The 23,835-nt window shown below is 46.9% G+C and overlaps 1 protein-coding gene across 1 annotated transcript; it reads right to left on the bottom strand.

Moving 5' to 3' along the window:
- Positions 1 to 4,529: 4,529 nt before the first annotated feature.
- Positions 4,530 to 19,196, bottom strand: opn4xa (opsin 4xa). Its single transcript, XM_084686505.1, has 10 exons — positions 19,019 to 19,196; positions 14,120 to 14,261; positions 10,122 to 10,255; positions 9,600 to 9,803; positions 9,279 to 9,450; positions 8,897 to 9,058; positions 7,907 to 8,014; positions 7,536 to 7,710; positions 5,315 to 5,460; positions 4,530 to 4,673 (listed from the first exon to the last, which is right to left on the bottom strand). Exons 2-10 carry the CDS (start codon positions 14,254 to 14,256, stop codon positions 4,646 to 4,648), a joined length of 1,266 nt encoding a protein of 421 aa, XP_084542631.1. The 5' UTR covers positions 14,257 to 14,261; positions 19,019 to 19,196; the 3' UTR covers positions 4,530 to 4,645.
- Positions 19,197 to 23,835: the final 4,639 nt, after the last annotated feature.

Here is a 23,835-nt window from a genome sequence, read left to right as displayed (position 1 = left end):
TAGTTTTATCTCATAAATCTCTTAATGAAACTAAGTTTATTGTAATTTACACCAGACAGGAATGCAAACGGTTTTAGTTATAAACCTAATTCAACATTAACTTGTAGAAACAATGCCTAAGCCTAAACATGATAGCATGTTAAAAAATATTTTAAGAGGAGTGGTTGTTATTTTTGTAACTTTAAAGATGCCCTTTAATCAAAGTTTAATCACGCCACACCGTTTTCCCAAACGGTACATTATGCCTTATCCAAGCTGTAGGCTATGTCACCCGCTACTGTTTGGGCAAAAATGAAGGTGTTACAAGATCTTCGTTTTTTATAGGAAGATAGTTTCCTCCATTGTAAAGAAGATGGTCATTAATTGGTGGATTCAAACTGAACCATTCATCAGATCCTATGAAGGGAATTTTGAAAAGTAGGCCCAACTATCTGCTATGTCAATCAGTGACAGCGCATCAGCTTGTATTGCGTAGGTGAGTGATGATGTAATTTTTTCCGTTAAATATCCCAGCAGGATTGCATACCTAGGATGGTATTGTAAGACCACAATAGAAATAGCCATATTAGAGAATGCAGGCAAGTAAAAATAGCAGCGCAAACAAAGTTTAAAACAGGAGCACCGCATAAGGATATGAACTTTGATCCAGCAGCAATAATCCAGTAATGTCTCATTTGATCCTAAAACTTTTACAACATATAGGCCTATTGGAATATAAATAGGCCTAGTTCTTATGAAAACCTGACAAATCAGTCGTGTCCTTGTCTATTTGTCCCGTTTTTGTGTTTTTGTGTCTGTGATTTTGTTAGTGCCCAGGCGATTTTATTATCCATTGAAATTATATGTCCGGTCACAATTGGGGAACCTGTTGGTATCGAATGCATAGTCGTGATACGCCCTCTTGTGGACAAAGTTAGGCACTTAACAAGGCCCAGATTTCTGCGCATTCAACAGCTCAGTGACTTCAAGACTCCACTCGGAATAGGCTTACTCAAAAATGTTATTTTATCAAAGCTATTTATGAATATTCAGTCAAGTTTTTGCCTTATCTGAATAAATGAATGAATTTAAAACACATTCACATATGAGACGTTCACACACATCCATACTACTGAAAACTCACATCCACGTGAAAATCAGCGGCGTCTTCAAGCCCCCGTAAAATGTGCTTCAGCCCCCCTAAATAATTTGGCATTATTGGCTGTAAATGTTTTTTATTAAAAAAACACCACACTACATTCAAGCTTCTTACTCATGCTTATGAAACTTCAGCGTTTCATTTGAGTGTGTGAATGTTCAGTAGTATGAATGCGAGTAAACATTTCACATGTGAATGCGTTTCATATGTGTCGATGCTAGAATTTCACACATGTGGATGTGAGTTTTTAGTTGTAGGCCCCTCGAAGGACCACAACGCACAACATCACACTGCGCGGCCTACTAACAGTAAGCCAATTTATGTAGTGTTTAATGGTTTTTAACTTTTTACTGAGCGCCCTTTTCCTATAAACAATTATTCTTCAGTTCAAGAGTGACAACCCAGACGAGCACTAAATATATCAAAGGCCAGTTGAGAGGAGATCGAGCACTGAAGACGAGTGTTTGCGTTTAAAATAATCTCATATTTCGGGAGGACCTTCAAAGAGGGTAATAGAGCGGAGCTAAAGTTGCGGTTAACTACAGTTTCGTTTCGAGGCGATGTGCGCTGAGACAAGAAGACATGCCTCGCGGCCAGAGGTCGTGTCCGGGAGAATTTCGCCGGGGTTGAAATACAGGTCATCAGCTAGTAATCTCGGAGGTGTTTCAATACGGTCATGAAAGGCAATATTGAGGATCACCATGCGGTTCCAGGGCTGAAGAATCTGAAGAGAGAGCAAGGGGGGAGGGGGGATGAAGAGAGACGGGTGGGGGCACTCACCACACCCGTGGTAGTCTATCTGGTCGGAAGAAAATGTACCAAAAAATATCACCCTATAATCTAACACGGTTTCCTCTGAAGCGAATTTATGACCCGCGAGACGAATTGTGATTAAGATGCTTATTGTCTTGAGTGTGGTGTTTTCAATCAAGTGCAGGATGTGTGTGTGAACGCTCCCTCTCTCTGACATTTACTCAATAATGCACTGCTGGGATTCACGTTTATCGAACAGGACTCGAGGAAGGTGCGCTTTGCGTCACTGTGCGCTTGAATAGACCGCGCTTATAAAACCAGGTTGTAGTTTGTCGATCATTGGACAACATCGTAAGATGGAACTGTTGTAGAACAAATGGCATGTGAAACAAAATGTGAACTAATACGTTGTGATTTGACCAGTACCCTACAGATCATTCCTTGACTGACCATCGAAATATATGTTCGGATCCTCGTCTGATAGTTTCGGAATGCACATGTTACAGTCTGTAGGTCGCTTTAGATAAAACCATTAGGATACACTAATGCGTTGTCTTTGTTAAATGTAGCATCAGTTTCTCTGAGAACAGCGACAAACCTACTCCAAATCTCGATTTAAACGAACCCGTTAATTTATAGAAATACACACCACGCAATGGGTGCAACATGTTACGTGAGGCCTCAGATGTTGTGTGACGCAGCTGGGCGTAATGCGTTTTCCTACTTGTCCTAAAACTGATGTGAAGACCGGCGTGATAATGCTTGGAGACAAGCAGGAGAGCTATGGAAGCATTGATCTGGATTAGAACTCGGTTATAGAAGTGAAGATCATACACGTCTGACCTCATTACATTACTCCGGATCAACTGCAAGCGACGCCGCACATGCTGTAGGCCTACTTCGGAAGCCAGAAACACAACATGTCTGCTTTATCAGCTGATTAAGTAGTTATCTTTGAACCAGACTTAGTTTACGATGTCTTTTATAAATCCCTCCCAACCCCATTTCGCCCAGAATACATGAAGTACAAATTCATTTAATAGGATTCTCACAGAAAATACAAGTTTAGGGTGCCCTTTGAACACATCATATGTGTGTCTTACATGTGTCACAGTCTGTCTCATAATAAAACAACGACCAGTAAATCCACCATGACATGACTAAACCAGACAGGCCTAAGATAAGACAATGTGGAAAACAAGTTTTGAACAAAATAATAGGCTCACAATTTCGTTCGGTCACTCACAATATTCAAACATCAAAGTACGATCTGATTGTCTCCGGACCGTAAATAAAAAATAAATATCAAATTTGGACCCGTTTATGTGCTGACAGTAGCAGTGGATATATAGTCTTGATTGTCGCTTTATCGGTTGGAACCGACTGGGTTCCTAATAGTACAGGACTACAATTTCTATGACGTTAATCGACATTACTGGGTGGTCTAGTGCAGGAGCCAGTAATCTCAGAAAATGTGTGCTGGTACAGAGACCTACATCAATAAACACGACGAGTTGTTTAGTTTGATCTGGATGTGTATTGCATTTGGCCACACACATAATAGTAAGAAAACAAGTGATCACAGTGAACGGTAAAATATGAAAACATCCTTAGATCAGTGTTATGGACTATGCTATATTGCTCAAACCTTCTACAAACTACACCTGGGTCATTTAACACTGTCGAATACTTGATTTATTATATACTCTGTCTAATGATACCAGTTCTATAAAAAAACATGGGATCAGATGTGGAAGATGAGGCAGGTGAAATACACCCTTGCTTATGAACAAAAACGTTCAAGACATGGATGTATATTGACCCCAGTCTGCAATGTAGTGCAACTCACACATGCACTCTCTCTCTCTCTCTCTCTCTCTCTCTCTCTCTCTCTCTCTCTCTCTCTCTCTCTCTCTCTCTCTCTCTCTCTCTCTCTCTCTCTGTCTCTCTCTCTCTCTCTCTCTCTCTCTCTCTCTCTCTCTCTCTCTCTCACACACACACACACACAAACACATCGCCAAGCCTCCGGCTTATTTCAGGAGAGGAATTTCTCCATGGACTCCAGTATCTCGGTGGAGCAGTTGAGAGTCTTCAGTCCCAGCAGCAGGTCACCCTGGTGGGCATGTGTGCTATGTTTGTCCCCAATAAACCCCCCCTCCGTCAGGCTGCAGTCTGGAATGGAGCCGCCCGACCCACGGCGCTCACAGTCCCTGGCCGAGTCCAGGCCTCGGCCGGGGGAGTGGGGCTGTAAGAGGTCCTGCTCCTCCTCCCTCTTATCCTCCACCTCCTCTTCCCCCTGGCCGACCCCTCCCTGAGTACCCTCCTCCTTCACCTCCTCCTTCTTCTCCTCCTTCACCTCCTCCTTCTTCTCTTCCTCCTTAACCTCCTCCTTCTTCTCCTCCTCCTTCACCTCCTCCTTCTTCTCCTCCTCCTTCACCTCCTCCTTCTTCTCCTCCTTCACCTCCTCCTTCTTCTTCTCCTCCTTCACCTCCTCCTTCTTCTCCTCCTCCTTCACCTCCTCCTTCTTCTCCTCCTTCTCCTCCTCCTCCTTCTTCTCCTCCTTCACCTCCTCCTTCTTCTCCTCCTCCTTCACCTCCTCCTTCTTCTCCTCCTTCTCCTCCTCCTCCTTCTTCTCCTCCTTCACCTCCTCCTTCCCCTCCTCCTGCCACCTCAGGGCGGCCACGTCCCTGGTCACAAGGAGAGGCAAGGTGGCCATGTTGACTGAGTCCGACGCCAGGTCAGGGTCACAGCTGCTCAGCAACCCTCTCTCTGGGATGGGAGCCTGGAGGGGACACACAGTGTGAGATCAACCTAACCGAATGGGACATGCTCTCTTTTGGTCTTCCTCACCCTCTTTTGAGAATCACAGACTGACTGTTTGAGTGTTCACAGGAGGGGAATCTCTTTTTTAAAAATCTCCCTCAGTTTTGTCTACCTCCCTATCGTTTGTCTGTTTGTTTCTAAATAAAGGAGCCTTGAGGGAGACTGAATTCGAAGCACCCTTCTCCTCTGTTCTCTGTTGTGTATAATCTTATTGGGGTACTTGGAGCTGTTTTACTGGTGGTACTATACTGTAGTGCATACAAATAGTGGCACAAAATGTTTTTCCAACTCTAATACAGATCACAAGGTAACAAGTTCAAATCCCACCTCTGCAAGTTGCTTTGGATCAAAGCTTTTGCTAAATGAACACACCATTACTATTAGTATTATTACTGTTAGTAATAGTAGTAGTATTGTAATAATTCTTATTATTAATAATCAGAATTGGTGTTTATTTGCCATGAAAGTTTGCACAGACAAGGAATTTACTTTGGCAGGAGAGCCTACCTAGGCAGCCATTTTCGGCGCCAACTAGAAAGGTTACAGCATGACATGAGGAGAGATGTAAGTATAAGATGGAGCCAGTCAAGGAACACATACCGTACCTCCTGGTAGTGGCCGGGCCTGGTCCTGGTCTGCAGGATGGCCTGTCGCTTGTCCTTCTCCCTCAGACCCCCTGAGGACTGACTGGTCCTCAGTACCTGGCCCTGCTTGTCCATGGGGTCCAGCTCCACATCGCTCCACACCTGCTGCAGGCACCGCACACACACACACACACACACACACACACACACACACACACACACAGCAGCAGGGGTTAAAGGTCAGACCTTGATAAATCGCCTGGTGTGAGGAGGGGGCACGACCTCAGAGTGTGGACGTCGTTTGGGACTGGTACAGGTACTTTGGGATTATTTGGTCGTGCTCCTCTTGACAGTTTCCTAGCGTCCTATCTAAACCTATTATCAATAATCAAAATGTATAAGACATCAGTCTTAATCTTCTATGAGGACCTCTTATTAGCATAAACATAAGGGTACAAACAGTGTGTGTGTGTGTACAAAAGAGTGTTTGTAAGATATATGTGTAAGATTGTGTGTGTGAGATGTGTGTGTGTGACACAAGTGTGTGTAGAGAGTGTGTGTAGGCATGCTGGCCTTCTGGGGTCATGGAGTTAGTTAAGAGCCCTGGGGTGTGTTTGGACGTTTTTGTCAAAGCCAGCGTAATGTCTTTGTCATCATCTTTGCAGCTGTGCTCTGTACATACACACACACACACACACAACACACACACACAGCACATACACACACACACACACATTCACACATATGAAGTTTAGCGCAAGTTCAGTCAGGCAAGACCGATCCCTGCACTCGGGCTCAATTGTAGTGTACACTACTCACTCCCCCCGCTAAGAACGCCCTACTTTCCCACGTTCCCGGGTCGAGCGGTCACAGGCGTTTAGGTTGATTAGCCCTCCCGCCTACAATTACAGTAATGGCGTCATATGATCCGTGCCTTTAAATATGATTCTCTCCCTGTGTAGTTCCTCCAGGCGATCAAGTGCGCGACCCTCCACCTCCCCGTCGCCACCCGGCTCCTGTCTCCATCTGCGACCCGATTGGTCATCGGCTGCCGCCACCGCCACCAGTGTCTGGACTCCGCGGGGGATTCTTCTTCGGGCGTTGGGCAGGCGCCCGTTGATTTATATAATTCCCCACGGGGTCCAAGCTCCAAGAGCATGTCCCATTCGGCTCCTACATTTATTATTCTGTAAGAAATATCTTTCAGTTATCCCAGGTCTCTCCTGATTGAAGTTTGTGCGTCCACCAATGCACATACAGGCACACACGCTTTGCCTCTTAGGTTGTGTAGGCCTCAGTCTTCCACGGCTTTAGAGAAGACGGTCTTAGCAGCATTGTGTGGTAGGTCTCGTGTCGTCTAACAGGTTGTTTTCTCCTCAAGTAGCGCAAGTGATCTTTCTTTCAGTATTGTGAGGATTAAGATAATGACACAGCAAGGAAGGAAGGGGTGTGACACATTGCTGTTGTGTACTAAGTATCTCTTCCTTGCTCCTGAGCGCCAACTCTGTTTCTCTCCCTTCTCCCATCCTCACTCTCTTCACCTCCCCTCTCCGTCGCTCCTCTCAGATCACCAGACACACATTCTGAACATGTCCGCTAGCACAGAGGAGGAGGGGGGGGGGGCAGTCTCATTCAGCTCTTCTCACAGTTGTGAGAAAGAGCTGTCATGAGACCAAAACAATCGTTTCCCAGAAGAACGTTTCATGGAATCCTCTATTAGAAGTCCCTGGAAGGTTTCTTAAGAAGAGGCTGGGTCAACAATACCAGGGGAGCCAGCTCGTGTTACATCCTGTCTCAGGGTGCGACAAACAAAGGTACAACCATAATCAACCAAGGTAGATCATACGATTAAATATTTGCTACTGCTAAGTGTCAAACTTGGACCTCAAACTATATCCGCCACGCATTACAATGTGCACATGGAGAGAGCAACTGAGATAGAGAGAGAGAAAGAAAGACACAGAGAAACAGCCTCTTCTTCCCCACGTCAATGTGGAAAATGAGCATTTTCTTTCAGAATCTTCCTCATTTCAGGGTCTCGCAACACTCTCACAACCCCCTCTCACAACAGTAACCAGCAGACAGCTGGGAGGGCCGTCACTCAAGGATGTCAACATCCTCCTCTCCTCCCTGGCCCCTCTCCCTTGCCCCCCCCCTCACTAAGCCCCCTGGCTCCCTCGCTCAGCCCCCCCCCTCGCTCAGCCCCCTCGCTCAGCCCCCCAGCCCCCTCGACTCACCGTGTCCCCGGTGGACATGGAAGACACGCGGTGGAACTTGGTCTTGGAGCTGGAGGACTGTCTGCTGAGCATGGAGTCTCTGAAGGAGGACTCGCTGTTGGACACGGAGATGCAGTCTTTCCTGGGGGGCCGGGCCAAGCAGTGCAGACAGGGGACTCTCTCTGACAGGGTATCTCTGATGGAGGAATGGATGGATTTATGAATACATAGGCAGACAGACAGACAGACAGACAGACAGACAGACAGACAGACAGGCAGGCAGGCAGGCAGGCAGGCAGACAGACAGGCAGGTAGGCAGGGGATAGTATAAGACAGATAGGTGTGTGTGTGTGAGTAAGCCTGTTTGCGTGTTTGTGGCTTGAACGACTAACCTGTAGTTGGTGTGGATGATGGCGTAAATGAAGGGGTTATAGATGGCAGACGCTTTGGCTATGACAGCCGGCACAGCCTTGGAATAGGGACTGAGGATACTGGCATATCTGGAACACACAAACATTCCACACAGTCGATGTGTGTGAGAGAGAGCGCCTGCATAAGTGTGTGTGTACGCATGCATGCACGCGTGCGTGTCCAAAGTGTGTGTGACTACGCGTCTAATCGTTGTGTGCAAGTGCGTGCACGGAGTGTGTGTAAGTGTGTGTAAGCGAGCATGTGTGCGTATCAAAGCGTGGGTGGGAGTGCAAGCATGTGTGTGTGTGTGTGTGAGGAGGTGGATGGTCAGTCATGTGTTTGTGCCTCAGTCAGCAGGGTTTGTTCCCCTGGTCAGTCTGTGCGGGCCGTGTCGTGCAGCACTCCCCAGTGAACCCGAGGTGTTGCACACTGAGCAGGAGGAATCACATGCTTGACGTTCCAGCTCTTCTCCGCCCGTCGCTTCCTATCCTCTCTCTCCGAGCGAGACCAGGTCAACTCACACCTCCATACCCTCCCCTGCCCTCCCCTGCCCTGCCCTCCCCTACAGCTTTGTGTTATGTCCTAACATTTAGCCTAAACAAGCCTAGCACATAGCCTATCATGTATTCGTTTAGGAGGCACCTTTATCCAAAAATACAGATAGAGTGGGATTCGAACCTGAAACGTCTCGGACATTGGTAAATCATTGAGATACAGCCCTCAATTCGATTTTGCGGAGTGTTGTTGTGTTTGACAGCTGCAGCATGGGTGAAACGTCAGAGCCCTCGGGGAGGGGGAACGTGGACCAGCGCGAGGCGAGGAGAGGCGAGGAGAGACAAGGAGAGGCGAGGAGAGGCGAGGAGAGACGAGGAGAGGCGAGGAGAGGCGAGGAGAGACGAGGAGAGGCGAGGAGAGGCGAGGAGAGACGAGGAGAGGCGAGGATAGGAGAGGCGAGGCGAGGCGTTCCCTACCCGGCCCAGGCGATGAGGGTGACGCAGGCATATGGGGACCAGGACAGGACGTAGACGATGATGACCACAGACGCTATCTTGGCCAGTTTCCACTCTGTCTTGATGGACTGCTGCTGGATCAGGGTGGACTTCCTCACGTGAGAGCCCAGCTTCTCCATATCCCTGGAGGGGGGGGGGGGGAACAGGCGGAGCCAAGGGGTGAGAACAACTGGACGTGTGCATGTGTGTGTGTGTGTGTGTGTGTACGTGTATGTGCATGTGTGTGTGGGATTGTATGTTTGTGGGTATCTGTATATTTGTGTGTGTGGGTGGTGGTGTGTGGGTGTATGTGTGGGTGTATGTGTGGGTGTGTGGGTGTATGTGTGTGTGTGTGTGTGCTCACCTGCCTGCGCTGCGGATAGCCAGGAACATGCAGAGGTAGCAGTACAGAATGACTCCCAGGGGCAGGAAGAAGACGAAACAGCACAGCATGAGCGTGTAGCTCTTATTGGCTGGCGTGGCAGTCACATAGTCCCACGTGCATGATGTCATCAGGCCCTCGGGGATGTAGGAACCTGGAGAACAGTCCGGCAGGAGGACGAGGATCGTAAGTGTGTGTGTGTGTGCATTTACACAAATGCGCGTGTAAAGCCTGAAGTAACGGGAGTGACGGATGGATGGAAGGATGGAGGGCAGAACCGAGGGAGGAGAAGGATGAACTCACTCCAGCCCAGCAGAGGAGCCAGGCTCCAGAACAGAGAGTAGAGCCACACCAGCAGGATAATGAGGCACGTTCGCCGCTTCGACGTCCAGCGAATGGCCTGCAAGGGCTTGGTGATGACGATGTAGCGGTCGATGGAGATGGCCAGCAGGTTGATCATGGATGTTATCCCAAACAAGGCCCCACAGAAGGCGTACATCTTACAGCCTGAAGAGGAATACATTCACTGTTAATACGAGAAAGCAGCCTTTTTTTTATCAGAGTAAAAATATATTCAATAAAATGTAGGCTGCATGAGGGGTGAAGAAGATCATATCATCTGAAGAAAAATAATCAATATCAGAGGAGGAAAAACATTCTAATAAACATTTATATAATCTATATATAATAATATAAAATCTTAAAGGATTTCTTTTCGAATGATCCTTTCTGACCAGAGATTGCATTTTCAGTTTCATTGTAGGACACTCAAAATGATTTAGTGAATGTCTGAAGACCAAAAAAAATCTAGAAGGTCAGAGCTACCTGTCTCTCCGAACGCCCATTCCTTGTACAGACAGTTGACGAAGAAGATGGGAGATTGCGTGATGGCCATAAGGAAGTCGCTCACTGCCAGGTTCATGATGAAGTAGTTGGGCGGTGTCCGTAGCTTCTTGTCACTGAAACAGAGAACAAGGACTCGGGTTTCTGAAATTTTTTCACTCTGTTGGATTTTATTGAAAGACTTATCTAAGGAAACAAGTTGGTGGGTTATTTGTGCCTATCTGTAGCCAGCTGTGATTGTGACGCCCCCTGTGACATAGCTTGTAAAAAAAACGCTATAAAACAGACATTTTGATTTGATCTGACCTAGACTCAGACAGGAATCCTTGGTTCTGTAATGATGTTCCAGCATGTGTCAGCTGTCAGCAGAGTGTTACCAGCACTGCCGACACCACTATTATTTTGATTACTGACCACCCATTAATCCTGCAGAAAGCACAATTCACCATAAGTGATCCTCCGCCAGCTACCTTCCCCCATCTCCCACAAATCCATCAACCTGTCTAGAAATGCTTCTGTATTCCAGGAACTCTTTACACTTGCCCGAAACGCATTTATGAGGTTTATCAATGCTTATATATGTTGAGATACAACTGCAAGAGGCAGTTGTCTACATTTAATGTTGTGGAAGGCATTGAGGGTTCTTCTTCTAGTGCAGTGCAGACACTGCATGGCCTGGTTCTGTGGTCATGTTACTGCACGGCCTGGTTCTGTGGTCATGTTACTGCACGGCCTGGTTCTGTGGTCATGTTACTGCACGGCCTGGTTCTGTGGTCATGTTACTGCATGGCCTGGTTCTGTGGTCATGTTACTGCACGGCCTGGTTCTCTGTTTATGTAATTGTAATTCCAGAGTGTTGTTGACATGGTTGTCAGACGCTGTGAGCATAGCAGTGCCCTTATAGATCCATCATTAGGGATACATGTAACATATGAAACCAACTATTGTGTCTCTGAAGTAGTGAGATGTCGCTCTTATGAAAAATAAAAATAAAATGAAAATGATCAAAAGAATACATTATGTCGTGTTTAATGATGCCATGGTTATTCCAGGCATCATTCCAAGGTCTTCACTGCACATCACTATGGGAAGGACAAGAGGTGGAGGAGTGAGTGAGTTTGTGTGTGTGTGTGTGTGTGTGTGTGTGTGTGCGTGTCTGTGTTGAGAAGGGGTGGTAGACAGATTGTACAGTCCCGTTCTCACTCGGTCTCACATGTCCCTCCCCTGCTCGCTGACCCGACATCCTGCATGAAGGTCACATGAGATTCTCAACCAATCAATGTTGATAATGTATTCGGGCCCAGCGTGAGACAGTCGATGGGCAGTTTGCGGATCGTGGTGCCATGTTCCCATTTGGCCCGCGGGGGCATCCACGTGAGTCATGAAACGAATCTCAATGACGTTCCTAGAGAAGCCCGACTAGGAACGTTTCTAGGAAACCAGGATTGAAACTCGTACGAGAGAAAGTGAACTCACACCGTACAACGCTGTTAAGGTTTCATCTCTCAGCGTCTCAAGTCGCGCTGAAATACTTCCATCACGACCAGTAAAGCCTACTATAGACGACTGCAGCTCAGCTGACAAAATCCTTCGCTGTTAAATCAAGAGCTTGCCACTGGTTAATTCCTTCTCGGGATAAAGCATTTCCCTCAAGGCTTCTTAAATAATGACAGGTTTAAATGCAGGCCTTGTAATTCTGAACTTGATACTACAACGCGGAATGTTACACTTTAGCGGTCCACGGCGCCCTTTGATGTTGCTCATGTGTAACGTTTTCCGCAATCTGTGTCAGTGAGCATTGCAAGCTCGCTGACGTTCGCCAGACACTTTGATGTAAAACGCCAAACATTTTTAACTGTCGCAAAACAGACAAATCCCAAACACACATAGAATGTGATGCACACGAAGGCGCACACGAGCATACAGTAAACGCACACACTCGCAAACACAGACTGTGAACGCACACAGAGACTGTGAAAGCACGCACTCACACACGCGCTACATAGGCACACGCTCACACATACATACTGTACACACTCGCGCGCAGGCCCATTCCACTTGGTACTCTCTCAGGGTACATTCAGTGCACGTTCCAATTAATTTCAAAGATTCAATGACTTTATATCATTACGTAACACCTGTGTTGCCAGTGACATAAACAGTAATGCAATGATGTAATTAGCTTAGATAGACAGTGCTACATGGTACAGCTTCCTCGGAGGAAAATTAATGTTTTATATTGCTTCGCGGTAAAATAGACAATTCGTTGAAAAAAAGAACAAGAACACATAAAAAAATCATACATCCCTGTCCCTGAAGATATATTGTGAATCACTGCGTGCTCTATGGCGCGCGGTATAGCTGCTCCACCGTTATGAGCTCATACAATTACATGAGTTGTTCAGTCAATAAAAAACATACAGCAGCTCACGCTGTTCTGTGTGTTGTTCCCTGCTCTGAGCTAAAACATTGAGATGTTCCTGTTGCCTCTGCGTTCTGGGGAGGGATGAGTAGAGGGCAGGTGGAGGGAGGAAAAAACAGGAGGGAGGAGGGGAGAAGGTGGAGAGGAGGATGGAGGAGAGGAGAGAGGAAGGAGATTAGAGGAAAGGGAGGAGAGGAGAAGGAGGAGAATGGAGGAGAGGAGTGGAAGGAGATTAGAGGAGAGGGAGGAGAGGAGAAGGAGGAGAATGGAGGAGAGGAGTGGAAGGAGATTAGAGGAGAGGGAGGAGAGGAGAAGGGAGCATAGGGTAATAGAGGAGAAGGTGGAGAGGAAAGGAGAGGGAGTTGAGGCGAGGAGAGCAACAAGAGTCATGTAGCAGCAACATCACTCCAAACTCCTACTAATGTACAAAGCATGTCATGGACCCAGAGGAATCTCTTCCCATTGCTGGACTGACTCATGCAAACCTGGCAACCTTCCACTCATCCCTCCCATCCCCATCCCCCCTTCTGAGTCCCCGGGCATGGCCACACAGGCACACCCTCCTCTCAGGACATGGCAGACCAAACACGTCCCTGAGCGACGCCTCATGGCTCAGCTCTAAAGTGCTGCATCTGGGTTGAATCAGATCACTGGCCATCCAAGACACACACACGGACTCAGTACAGATGTGGAAAAAAAACCCAGACAGAGATGAGCCTCATAACCTTGAGTGGCACTCAAGAACTAACACCGCCGTCTGCCCCCCCTCCCCCTCCCCCCTCCCCCCCCGGAGCCCCCCACCACCCCTTCCCAGCCCTACCTCCTCCCCCTTCAATTCCTCCCTAGAACCATGTCACTTTCTGCCCGCATACAGGAGAGGAAAGGAGGGGAGAGGAGATGGGGGGGGAGGGGAGCCCTGTCAACCTTCAGTTCCATTCCCATGCAGAACAGTGGGGCAGTGAAAAGTGCCACAGCACTACTTGGTCAAGCACGTCCCATCTCCCTGACCGAGCAGCTTCTGTCCTGTCGGCCAGCGTTAGCAGCTAGTTGTGTCGCTCGCAGCGGCTACGAAAATAAGACTTGAGTGTCAGGAGCAGCGCCGTGTCATGGCGGATAAACGTCAACGGCACACCAGCAGTCTTTACGCGGCCCAATCGGACGCGAGGAAGCAGAGCATGGTCCCCTGAGGCCCCCAGGTTCCTGTTCCCTCGGCCGGCTGGTGCTGACGGAGGAGGAGAGCCACGGTTTATGGCGGAGGACTTGCGAAGGCCTCGGGGGAAACTTGTACTGTTTGTACCCCCCATGGGTGTTCCTTCCTTCCCTCCCCCCCTCCCTACCTTCCTTCCCTCCCCCCCTCCCTCCCTACCTTCCTCCCTCCCTCATCCCTTCTCTCTCTTCCCACCGCTCCTCCTCCCTACCCACACCCACCCCCTCTCTCATCCCTCCTCTGTTCCCTCCGTTCCCCCACACCCAACCCCCCTTTCCTCCATCCCTGGCCCTCCCATCCCCCGTCTCTCTCCCTCCCCCAATCCCCCCCGACTCCCTCCCTCCGACCTACCAGAAGAAGGCGTACATGACCAGGACGTTGCCACCGACGCCCAGCGCTCCGATCACCAGAACGAAAAAGGCAACGATGTAGTGGGCCTGGTCCGGAACGTCCACCTTCCGGAAGAATCCTCGATCCATGGTGTCCATGTCAGCTGTGGTCATGGCAACAACACACAGAAACCAGCCTGTCAACTACATCATTATACCAGCCTGCCAACTATAGAATGATACAAGCCTGTCAGCTATATAATTATATAGGACAACATAGGGAAACCACTGGGTTTATACATAGAAAACCAGCCTGCGAGCTATAGAATTATATAAGACTGCACAGAAAGGGAAGCACCCAATCAGAATTCATGAATTAGCAACCCAAGGCCTTCTGACATTCAGATTTCCACTCCAACATCTCACTCACATCCTCCACCCCTCTTAACACAAACTGTCATCTGTCAGGTTTCTCAGCATAATGGCCAACCTTTACATCAAGTCTGAATGGATGTATGGACTTGTATATGGCTTGTGTATGGGTTTTAGACACACAAAGTTTCAGTTTATCTCTCTCTCTCTTTGTCCCGTCTCTCTATCTTGGTGGAAAAGCTGAACATTTGTTGAACAAAAAACTGACAACCAAAATGTGTAGGAAAGGATGGCGAATGTTGAAATATTTTCATGGGGCCCAACATTTCCCCAAGTCATAAGGAAGGAGAGCCGGTTGTACTTAATGAGGAAATGAATCTGTGACCTCAAATACATATTTTAATTGTCACAGAGTTTGTTGTGTTGGTGAACTCTTATCTGGTGTCGTTTAGATCATTAATGTTACATTTATGTTTTTATTCATTTGGATTTATCTAAGGTTTTATCCTTCTGTTCTCAACATGTTTAAACCTTTAGCTCATGTTTATCTCATAACTAAATAGTATGTGTCTTGCTCAGTTTTTCATAATTTATCAATAGAAATATAAGTAAGCTATGGTTATTTCACACCACTGTCGCCAGGGTGACGGTAGGGAATATGATGTCACACTTTGCTCCTCTCGGCTGGTGTTTGCCGTTTCTATGACGATATAAGCCTCTCTACCACAAGAGCTATAAGACCATTTCCTGTAGTACACTTAGTCCGGACATTTTCTTCAGTTTCAGCCTCTCCAGAGAATGAAGAGCTTTCTATGATTAGTGAACTTGCTAGAAATTGAGAAAGAGGTACATTTTTGCTTATGTGGTCATAAGGGATTTACTTTTGTGTCCTCTTTAGGATGGATACAAAAAAAGATGTGAGGTAAGCTTCAGTTAGGGAACCTTTTTTGATGCAGATATTATTTTGCTAAGGAGAAAAGGCAGAATATTTAGTTGAAGACAGAGCTATTAAGTAATTGTGTGATGTAATAATATGTAAAGACATGATTTCTGCAACTATAGTTTTTGTGTCTTGCAAACCTACGAGGGTGAACACTTTGTGTGCATGACATGAAAATGAAAGAAAACCAATAAATCTTATCCTACACACAGAATAGAAAGGATCTGGCCGAAGAGAACATGTTCCTAGGCAACCGTTGGTTTCCAGGTCTTAGTAAGGAATGGAAAAATAAGTTACGTATATTTCTCTGAATTGATTTGTCAGCGGCCGCATTATCCTGGCTGACATTCATTTTTAAAAATACATTTCATTAAATTAGCAGAAGTGCAGAAGAAACTCAGGGATCGCTTCATTGTACAACTTCAGTTCGGTTCTAACGACAAAGTGACAGAAAAGAGCACATCTTGTTCAACAGTAATTCAACCACACTTATTAATCACTCTGAAACGTGAAGCAATTTTCCATAACTAGACAGGGTGATTAACCTTGGGCTGGCTTTTGATTATGAAAATGGCTGTAGGGGCCCGATGTCTCCTGTCAGGGGTTCCACTGTGTCACTGAGGTGCTGGCTGTAAGAGGATTTATTTCTTTAGATTAATGTGATCGAATCAGGAGAGCCCATAGAGTCACGCCATGCTCTCCTCGCAGGAAGCCGTTGGGTTTTTATCGCCATGGTGACCTACTTCAAGTTCAGGAAGTGGAATGGGAGCAGTGTAGGACAAGGTCTTTAGATGTTCTCAACTCAGAGGAGCTGCATAAAGAACTGGGCATCTAAAGCTGGATTTCACACTTAGAATGACTGTTGTTAGCAACACGTCAGCTTAAGGTTCCATCAACTGCCATTTAACTGCTTGGCAATAAGCTCAGGTAACATTGTGGTTACATAGGAAATGCTGTAATATAGTAGTTTATAGTGACACTTCGTTAGGCTTTTCTACACAGTTTAAACACAGGTGAAACCTACTGGGTCAGAGGATGATATTGTTGATCTTCACAACACCCCCCCCCCCCCCCCCCCCGCACTGTACCTTATTACACCTTTGTAACACCCAACAACTTATCCCGTTTAACCACTTAGGCATTCCTATTTACCTACCTATAGTTACTGTTACGCACTCATTTCTTTCTCATTTCTTTCGGGAACAAACACTAATCAACAGCAAAACTGTGAGTGTGCCAGAGTTAGCCAGAGAGGCTAATTTCCATCTGCTGTACCCAGCCAGATGTTTCAAGGCATCCCAAAATGACAAAATATCAAATAACATACTAACGTTAAAATAAGTCAATAAACATACAGTAACGTAGACACACCAAGTTCACATATAAGCAACAGAAAAGTGTACTTGCAGTACAAGCGCATATACAGCACTGAGGCACATAACATACATCAACACGGCAAACACACACATAAGCAGACAGTACATCAGTGCTTGCATACCTCATTGGCAACAAGCCATTCCTTAAGGCTGTTTGAATGTTTTGTATGTGTCTTTTGTGCGCATGCATGATGGCAGAGCATTCCAAGTGTGTGCTGAATTTACAGAAAACGCTGATTTGCTACATTTTTGCTAAACTGCAGTCACATGGTAGATCATGGAAACTTAACGTCAGCCCTGTTCTCCTTCTTGCATAACACGGAGATGAGATGAAGCATCTCTCTCTCGCCGTGCGTGTGTGTCAAGTATTCCTGATAAGGTCATAATCCTCTCCAATTTTTCAAAAACGAATGATTCCTTTATTTTCCTTTTTACCCCTCTCTCTCATGGGCGGTTCAAGTGCCACAAATCCCTGAGAGAGAGAGAGAGAGAGAGAGACAGAAAAGCGCTGTACATCAGACGAATATGCTAATATTCATGAGTTTTTATGGTCACAGCCAATACATCATAATTGTAAAGCATCACTTGAATCGGAATGTATTCTGAACAACCATACCTAAAATTTAGGATTATATCATTTATGTTCCGACAAATCAATTAAGTCTTAAATTTCAGTATTTCACATCAAAACAAGGATACACTGCTGTTTCTGCTTCCTCCTCTCTTTTCTTCTCTTTCTCCATCTCTCATCTCTCCCATCCTTATTACTCCCTCCCTCTCCCTCCCTCTCCCTCCTCCTCTCCCTCCTCCTCTCCCTCTCCCTCCTCCTCTCCCTCCTCCTCTCCCTCCTCCTCTCTCTCCTTCTGTCTCCAACTCCTAACTCCTTCTCTCTGTATCTCTCCCCTTCTCTCTCTCTCTCTCTCTCTCTCTCTCTCTCTCTCTCTCTCTCTCTCTCTCTCTCTCTCTCTCTCTCTCTGTATCTCTCCCCTCTCTCTCTCTCTCTCTCTCTCTCTCTCTCTCTCTGTATCTCTCCCCTTCTCTCTCTCTCTCTCTCTCTCGCTCTCTCTCTCTCTCTCTCTCTCTCTCTCTCTCTCTCTCTCGCTCTCTCTCTCTCTCTCTCTCTCTCTCTCTCTCCTTCCTTTCTCCCTTGTTCTAACCCTCTCTCACTGTCATGACTGCGTCAGAGACACTCACTACCTCTCACCTTCCTTCCTCACCCCAGCCAAAAGTGTTAAACTCACATGAGCTTGAATTTGACGAGAATTCATTTTGAGGAATTAGGAGTTGTTTGCAACATTCCCATGCCCAGTCACTGACGAATGACTTCAGCACATCCTGTCAGCCAGTGGAAGGAAATCCATCTGTTCATTTACACAGAACCAACAGTTTGAACTGTGAAAGCTTTCTGACAGCTCCCTCAATAACTTCCATTTGTCACTTTGAGCTGAGTTTGATGGACAACCTCAGGACAACATGTTTTTCTTATGAAACATAAACTCTAAACTCATGCTAAATGTACTGAATAGATATATGATGTTCAGTATCAAAAACACCACTGCACCAATGCACATTGTGTCTTCAGAACATCACACACTAAGTTCTCAACATGCATGGACATGAACAGGCATAAACACAGATATAAACGTCTAATGGATTATTTCTCGTGATTTTACAATAAAAGAACATGTCTCTATTTGACTGGCCAGGAGGTCAAAGAATCAGAGCTCTGCAGCTTGTCATACATCCACGTTGCTCTCAAAATACAATATACACTATAACACAATATACACTATAACACAATATACACTATAACACAATATACACTATAACACAATATACACTATAAAACAGCAAAACTGAGGGAAAACGTTGAAATATCTTCCCTGGCACGTGTACATACTAAACTGTCCTAAACTGTCCAAACCGCTACAAAACACTCATTGAAGACCTATAGGGCAATACGTTATGAATGAGCATAAACACACTAACCCAAGATAGCACAACAGCAAAGTAGTGCAACTGTAAACAGAGGAGCAGGTGGGAAACCTCCACAGCACCTCCTCCAGGGCTGTGGTCTTGGTTTAGGGTCACCTGCTCTAGGTTCTCTAAACAGTTCTTCTTAGGACACAAAACGGCAAGAGCAGTCGCACATCTTCTGATCCAGCAGAAGCATGAGAAGGAACAAATTGACACATCTTTCAGTGAAGCTGAGTTAGAGAAATCAGCACTGTACCTGCTTCAGAGTCCGAGTCCTTCTGTCGTGTGTGTGTGTGTGTGTGTGTGTGTGTGTGTAGAGTGGACCACAACTGTGGTTGTGGTGGACCAAGCGGAGATGACCCACAGCGTCACTAATCCAGGGCTGGGGAGAAGATGCTCTGGAAGAGAGACGATTAGTGCTGGAGAAGCCTCGATCGCTCTCTCTCTCTCTCTCTCTCTCTCTCTCTCTCTCCCTTGAACCCTCGCTGTCTCTCACTTTCTGTGGACCCCCCCCCTCTCTTTTCCTCACCGTCTCTCACTTTCTATGAATCCCCCCACCCTCTCTCTCCCTCTCTCTCTCTGTATCTCTCTCTCTGTATCTCTTCTCTCTGTGTGTATATCCTCTCCCTGCTGCTCTCCTCTCAGGCAGCAACAAAGCAGAGAAAGGCAGGGGCTCATTGACCCAGCTCCCTGCCTCCTCCCCCCTGCCTCTTCCCCCCTGGCTCCTCCCCCATGTCTCCCCTCCTCCCTACACTCCTCTCCTCCCCTCCTCATTACTCCCCACCCCTCCTCTCCTCTCTTCTACCCCTCTCCACCCCTGCAACCTGTTAATTTGAAATCTGTAATGGTAGGAAGTCTGGAAATTAACTGACAGAAGTATGTATCCACAGCTTTATGTGTGTGAGCGTGCATGTGAATGCCATGCATTAATGTGCAAGTATGTTGTGTGTGTGTGTAGACAGTAAGTGTGCACTTGTGTGTGTGTGTTGTAATAAGTGTCTGTGGATTTGCGAATGTGTACAACATGACATACTCATGTAAATCCAGCCCTAACCCTTAAGTGACACCCCACTGGATCCTCGAGGGAGGTTGCTAACAGAAGAGAGACCGATATTCAGTCTACAGTGTGGGAACGTGTCACACCTAAAGCATGACATGGGATTACAGACTTCAACAGGGATTATGCTTTACAACACGTATGTGTGTCAGACAGAGCGAGACAAACCGGGACAGATTGAGATTTGGGAGTATCAAACTCAGGTTGAGATTCAGGAGGATCAGACTCAGATTGTTGTGAGAACAAACGACGACGGTCAACTCCACACGAGTGCAGAGGTCACAACCCCTGCTGACCCCTGCTGACCCCATGCCGAAAACAGCTTCAATCAGTTTAATGAGGGCCGATTGATCACTACCGCTCCACCAGAATGTATGTATATTATTAGTAATCAATTACCCCCCCTTCCCCGGAGCAATTCTCCAACTTGATCCAGGCAGCCATGTGAGCATGGAAAAGCGGTAATGAAAGTCTGGAGGGGTGGGGGTAGAGCGGCGGATGAGGTGTGAGTCTAGCCCAGTTCCAGGTCCCCGCGCTGGGCTGGTCCGGTCCGCTTCCCTGAGGCCCCCGCGCTGGAGAGAGATCCAGGGCCCTGGAGAATCAGACCTTTTAAAGCAGCAGCATCCTTCTTGTTCACAGCCCAGCCATGTGTGAGGGCGGTCCTGGGAGGGGGCGGATAAAAGCCTCCCATGTTTCTCATCACACGCACAGCTGAGCAGACAGATGCCCTCCACCCCCCCCACCCCCCCCACACACACACACACACACAATGGCTTCTTCTTCCCGACACCCTTCTGACAGAACCCTGCCTTGGTTCGTCTGGCTTTAATACGGGGAAGTCAGATGGCTGAGCAGTTAGGGAATCAGGTTATTAATCAGAAGGTTGCCGGTTTGATTCCCGGACGTGCCAAATGACGTGTTTTTGGGCAAGGCAATCCTATTTGCCTCGGGGGAATGTCCCTGTACTTACTGTAAGTCGCTCTGGATAAGAGCGTCTGCTAAATGACTAAATGTAATTGAATTGAAGACTGTTGTCCCAAGCAGGGAAAAATATTATAAAGTATGTTTGCAAAGTAGAAATACAAACATACTTGTTGTCATTAAGTAAGTGAATATAAAATATCTGTCAATTTTAAGTTGACTTCCAATTGTGTCGAAAAAAGATACAAGATACAATGAAAATATAAGCTCTCGTTTACTACATGTTAATTAGGCGTGACTCCTAGTATGACTCCAGTCTAGCCTGTCTCCAGTCTAGCTGAACCAACTGTCATCTACCTGATGCACTTTCACTGATCTCCAGCCAGTTGCCCTCAGTTCTGTGAGCCGGAGAACAGAACATGACTGTTTTTTAGAGACTTTAATCTGGCAATCTTTTTCTAAAAAAGAGACTCAAGTACCATAATCACCCCCCCTTTCACCCCATCCCTCCCATACCAAAAAAGGAGTCAAGCACTGTGGTTGTGTTGTTAGGCAGGGTGTATGTGTGTGTGTGTGGGTCACCACGGAGCAGGTCAAAGCTGGTCCATGGTTGTGATCACCAGCTGATCTCCGTGGCAACGTCATATCGCTGCGGTAACAAAGCTGGCTTGTTTTCCCGGTGTGGGGTGGACACAGGGAGCAGTGTCTCACAGACAGGCCGTCTCAGTGTCTCACAGACAGGCCGTCTCAGTGTCTCACAGACAGCCTGTCTCAGTGTCTCACAGACAGGCCGTCTCAGTGTCTCACAGACAGGCCGTCTCAGTGTCTCACAGACAGGCCGTCTCAGTGTCTCACAGACAGGCCGTCTCAGTGTCTCACAGACAGGCCGTCTCAGTGTCTCACAGACAGCCTGTCTCGGTGTCTCACAGACAGGCCGTCTCGGTGTCTCACAGACAGGCCGTCTCAGTGTCTCACAGACAGGCCGTCTCAGTGTCTCACAGACAGCCTGTCTCAGTGTCTCACAGACAGGCCGTCTCAGTGTCCCACAGACAGGCCGTCTCAGTGTCCCACAGACAGGCCGTCTCAGTGTCTCACAGACAGAACGTCTCAGTGTCTCACAGACAGCCTGTCTCAGTGTCCCACAGACAGGCCGTCTCGGTGTCTCACAGACAGGCCGTCTCAGTGTCTCACAGACAGAACGTCTCAGTGTCTCACAGACAGCCTGTCTCAGTGTCTCACAGACAGGCCGTCTCAGTGTCTCACAGACAGCCTGTCTCAGTGTCTCACAGACAGGCCGTCTCAGTGTCTCACAGACAGAACGTCTCAGTGTCCCACAGACAGGCCGTCTCGGTGTCTCACAGACAGGCCGTCTCAGTGTCTCACAGACAGGCCATCTCAGTGTCTCAGGAAGACATGAGGGATCTCCAGGCATTACACACACACACGTGCACACGCACGCGTACACACACATTCACACACACAAAAACGCACAAAAACACAACACACACACCTCCTCTGATGGAAGCCCTCCACGATCAGAGAGCAGCGTCTGAGTCTGGCTGACTCACCTGTGAAGAGTTTTACAGTTTTTCAATGTTTACAATTGCAAACAAATCTTGGTCAAAACTTAGGTCCAATTGTCCAAACTCTTCACACAGTCAATGAAACAGAAGTGTATGTTCACTGCTTTTACACAAAATGCATTCAATGAACACATTCTCGAAAAATCCATACTCTTTTCTCCTACACTCCACCACCACCAAAACACTGTATTTGCAGCACATTTAACAAATGTTGACACACAGTTCCCAAAACTGTTACAAAACCATGAAATATTGATTAATGTGAAAAATCATATACTCAGACAACGAGCAACCAACAACAAAGAAAGATTATGTATACCGTGTATACTGGTTGTTAGATGTATGTTTGTGTACCTACCGTACCTGTGTGTGTGTGTGTGTGTGTGTGTGTGTGTGTGTGTGTGCGTGTGTCAGCCAGAAAGGTAGCGTGTTGCTGTGAAGGCAGAGCAGAGGAATCCTTTATCACATTGTCACAAGGCTTTTCAATAGAATGGAGCCACAGCTGACTCCACTCGTCTCTCCTCTCCTGCCATCCACCTGCAGAGGTGGGACTGCCAGGAACACACATGTGCCTAATGAAAGACAAATTATTTCACCGAACACAGAAGGTTGAGAATACTCGAGTCAAAAATGTAAAATGTTTTTCTTTATTTGTCTTTACTTGAAATGTTCCAAGGTGGGACGCGGGATGATAAATGACTGGTGACCGGTTCAAGGCAACCAGAATCATTATCACCACACTGTCATCACTCACTTACTCCCAAATGTCTATATTTCGGTGTGTGTTTAGTGTGTGTGTAACGTGTGTGAGCCTGTGAAACTCACTCCTCAGGTATGTAATGGGCTACCCGCGTCAACGAAGAGCTAGCTTTTCTTTGGCGTAGCTGGTAGTGGTCGCGCTTGGCAAGTCAGAGGTCGTGGGTTCGAGCCCAGCGAGTGGCGAACGACGCCTTGTAGTGACGGAACGTTACATACCGTCACACATGCGTGTGTGGTGTGGCCCATCTGTGCCACGGACAAAAATAGGGGGAACAGAGGTTATTGATCAGTGCTTTAATGATCACACTTTTAATTATCCAGGGAATTGATCAACTCTGAATTGCCTTTGGGATGGGGGGGGGGGAAGAAAGAAAAAGAGAGAGAAGATTGATTCGCCTGACCGTCTGAGAATACAGCACACAGCTATAACTCTCATTTTAAACATGAGGGGAATCCAAACATACAATCAAATGCAGAACCACCCTCTCTGGTGCTGTGGTGGGGGGTGGTAAACATCTCTATGCTAATGCAACAGGGGAAGTCGCGCTGCAGGTCAATACTCCCGATCTTTCCCGATCTTAGACTCGCAAGCGTGACTCCTTAACTTAACATATGCCTACCTGAGGAGTGAGTTTACCAATTGCACATCGGCTTCACTAACTAGAAACTACAAGCCAACTGTACTGTGGACTGGCTAATGTGTATGCTTAGCACCAACACTAACCCTAAGTGCACATTTACATTTGACATGTT

Source organism: Hypomesus nipponensis, chromosome 22 (genome assembly GCF_054491055.1).
Source record: "Hypomesus nipponensis isolate SF chromosome 22, ASM5449105v1, whole genome shotgun sequence".
In the NCBI taxonomy this organism is placed as follows: domain Eukaryota; kingdom Metazoa; phylum Chordata; class Actinopteri; order Osmeriformes; family Osmeridae; genus Hypomesus; species Hypomesus nipponensis.
Note: the sequence above shows the minus strand (reverse complement) of the source record. Positions and strands in the feature narration are given on the sequence as shown.

Excerpts from the sequence above, each read along its gene's own strand:
- opn4xa (XM_084686505.1), bottom strand. The coding sequence starts at position 14,256 with ATGGACACCATGGATCGAGGATTCTTCCGGAAGGTGGACGTTCCGGAC. Across the intron at positions 9,451-9,599 it reads GGCTCCTCTGCTGGGCTGGA|GTTCCTACATCCCCGAGGGC; the intron begins GTGAGTTCATCC and ends ACTGTTCTCCAG. Across the intron at positions 8,015-8,896 it reads ACCCTCATCGCCTGGGCCGG|ATATGCCAGTATCCTCAGTC; the intron begins GTAGGGAACGCC and ends TGTGTGTTCCAG.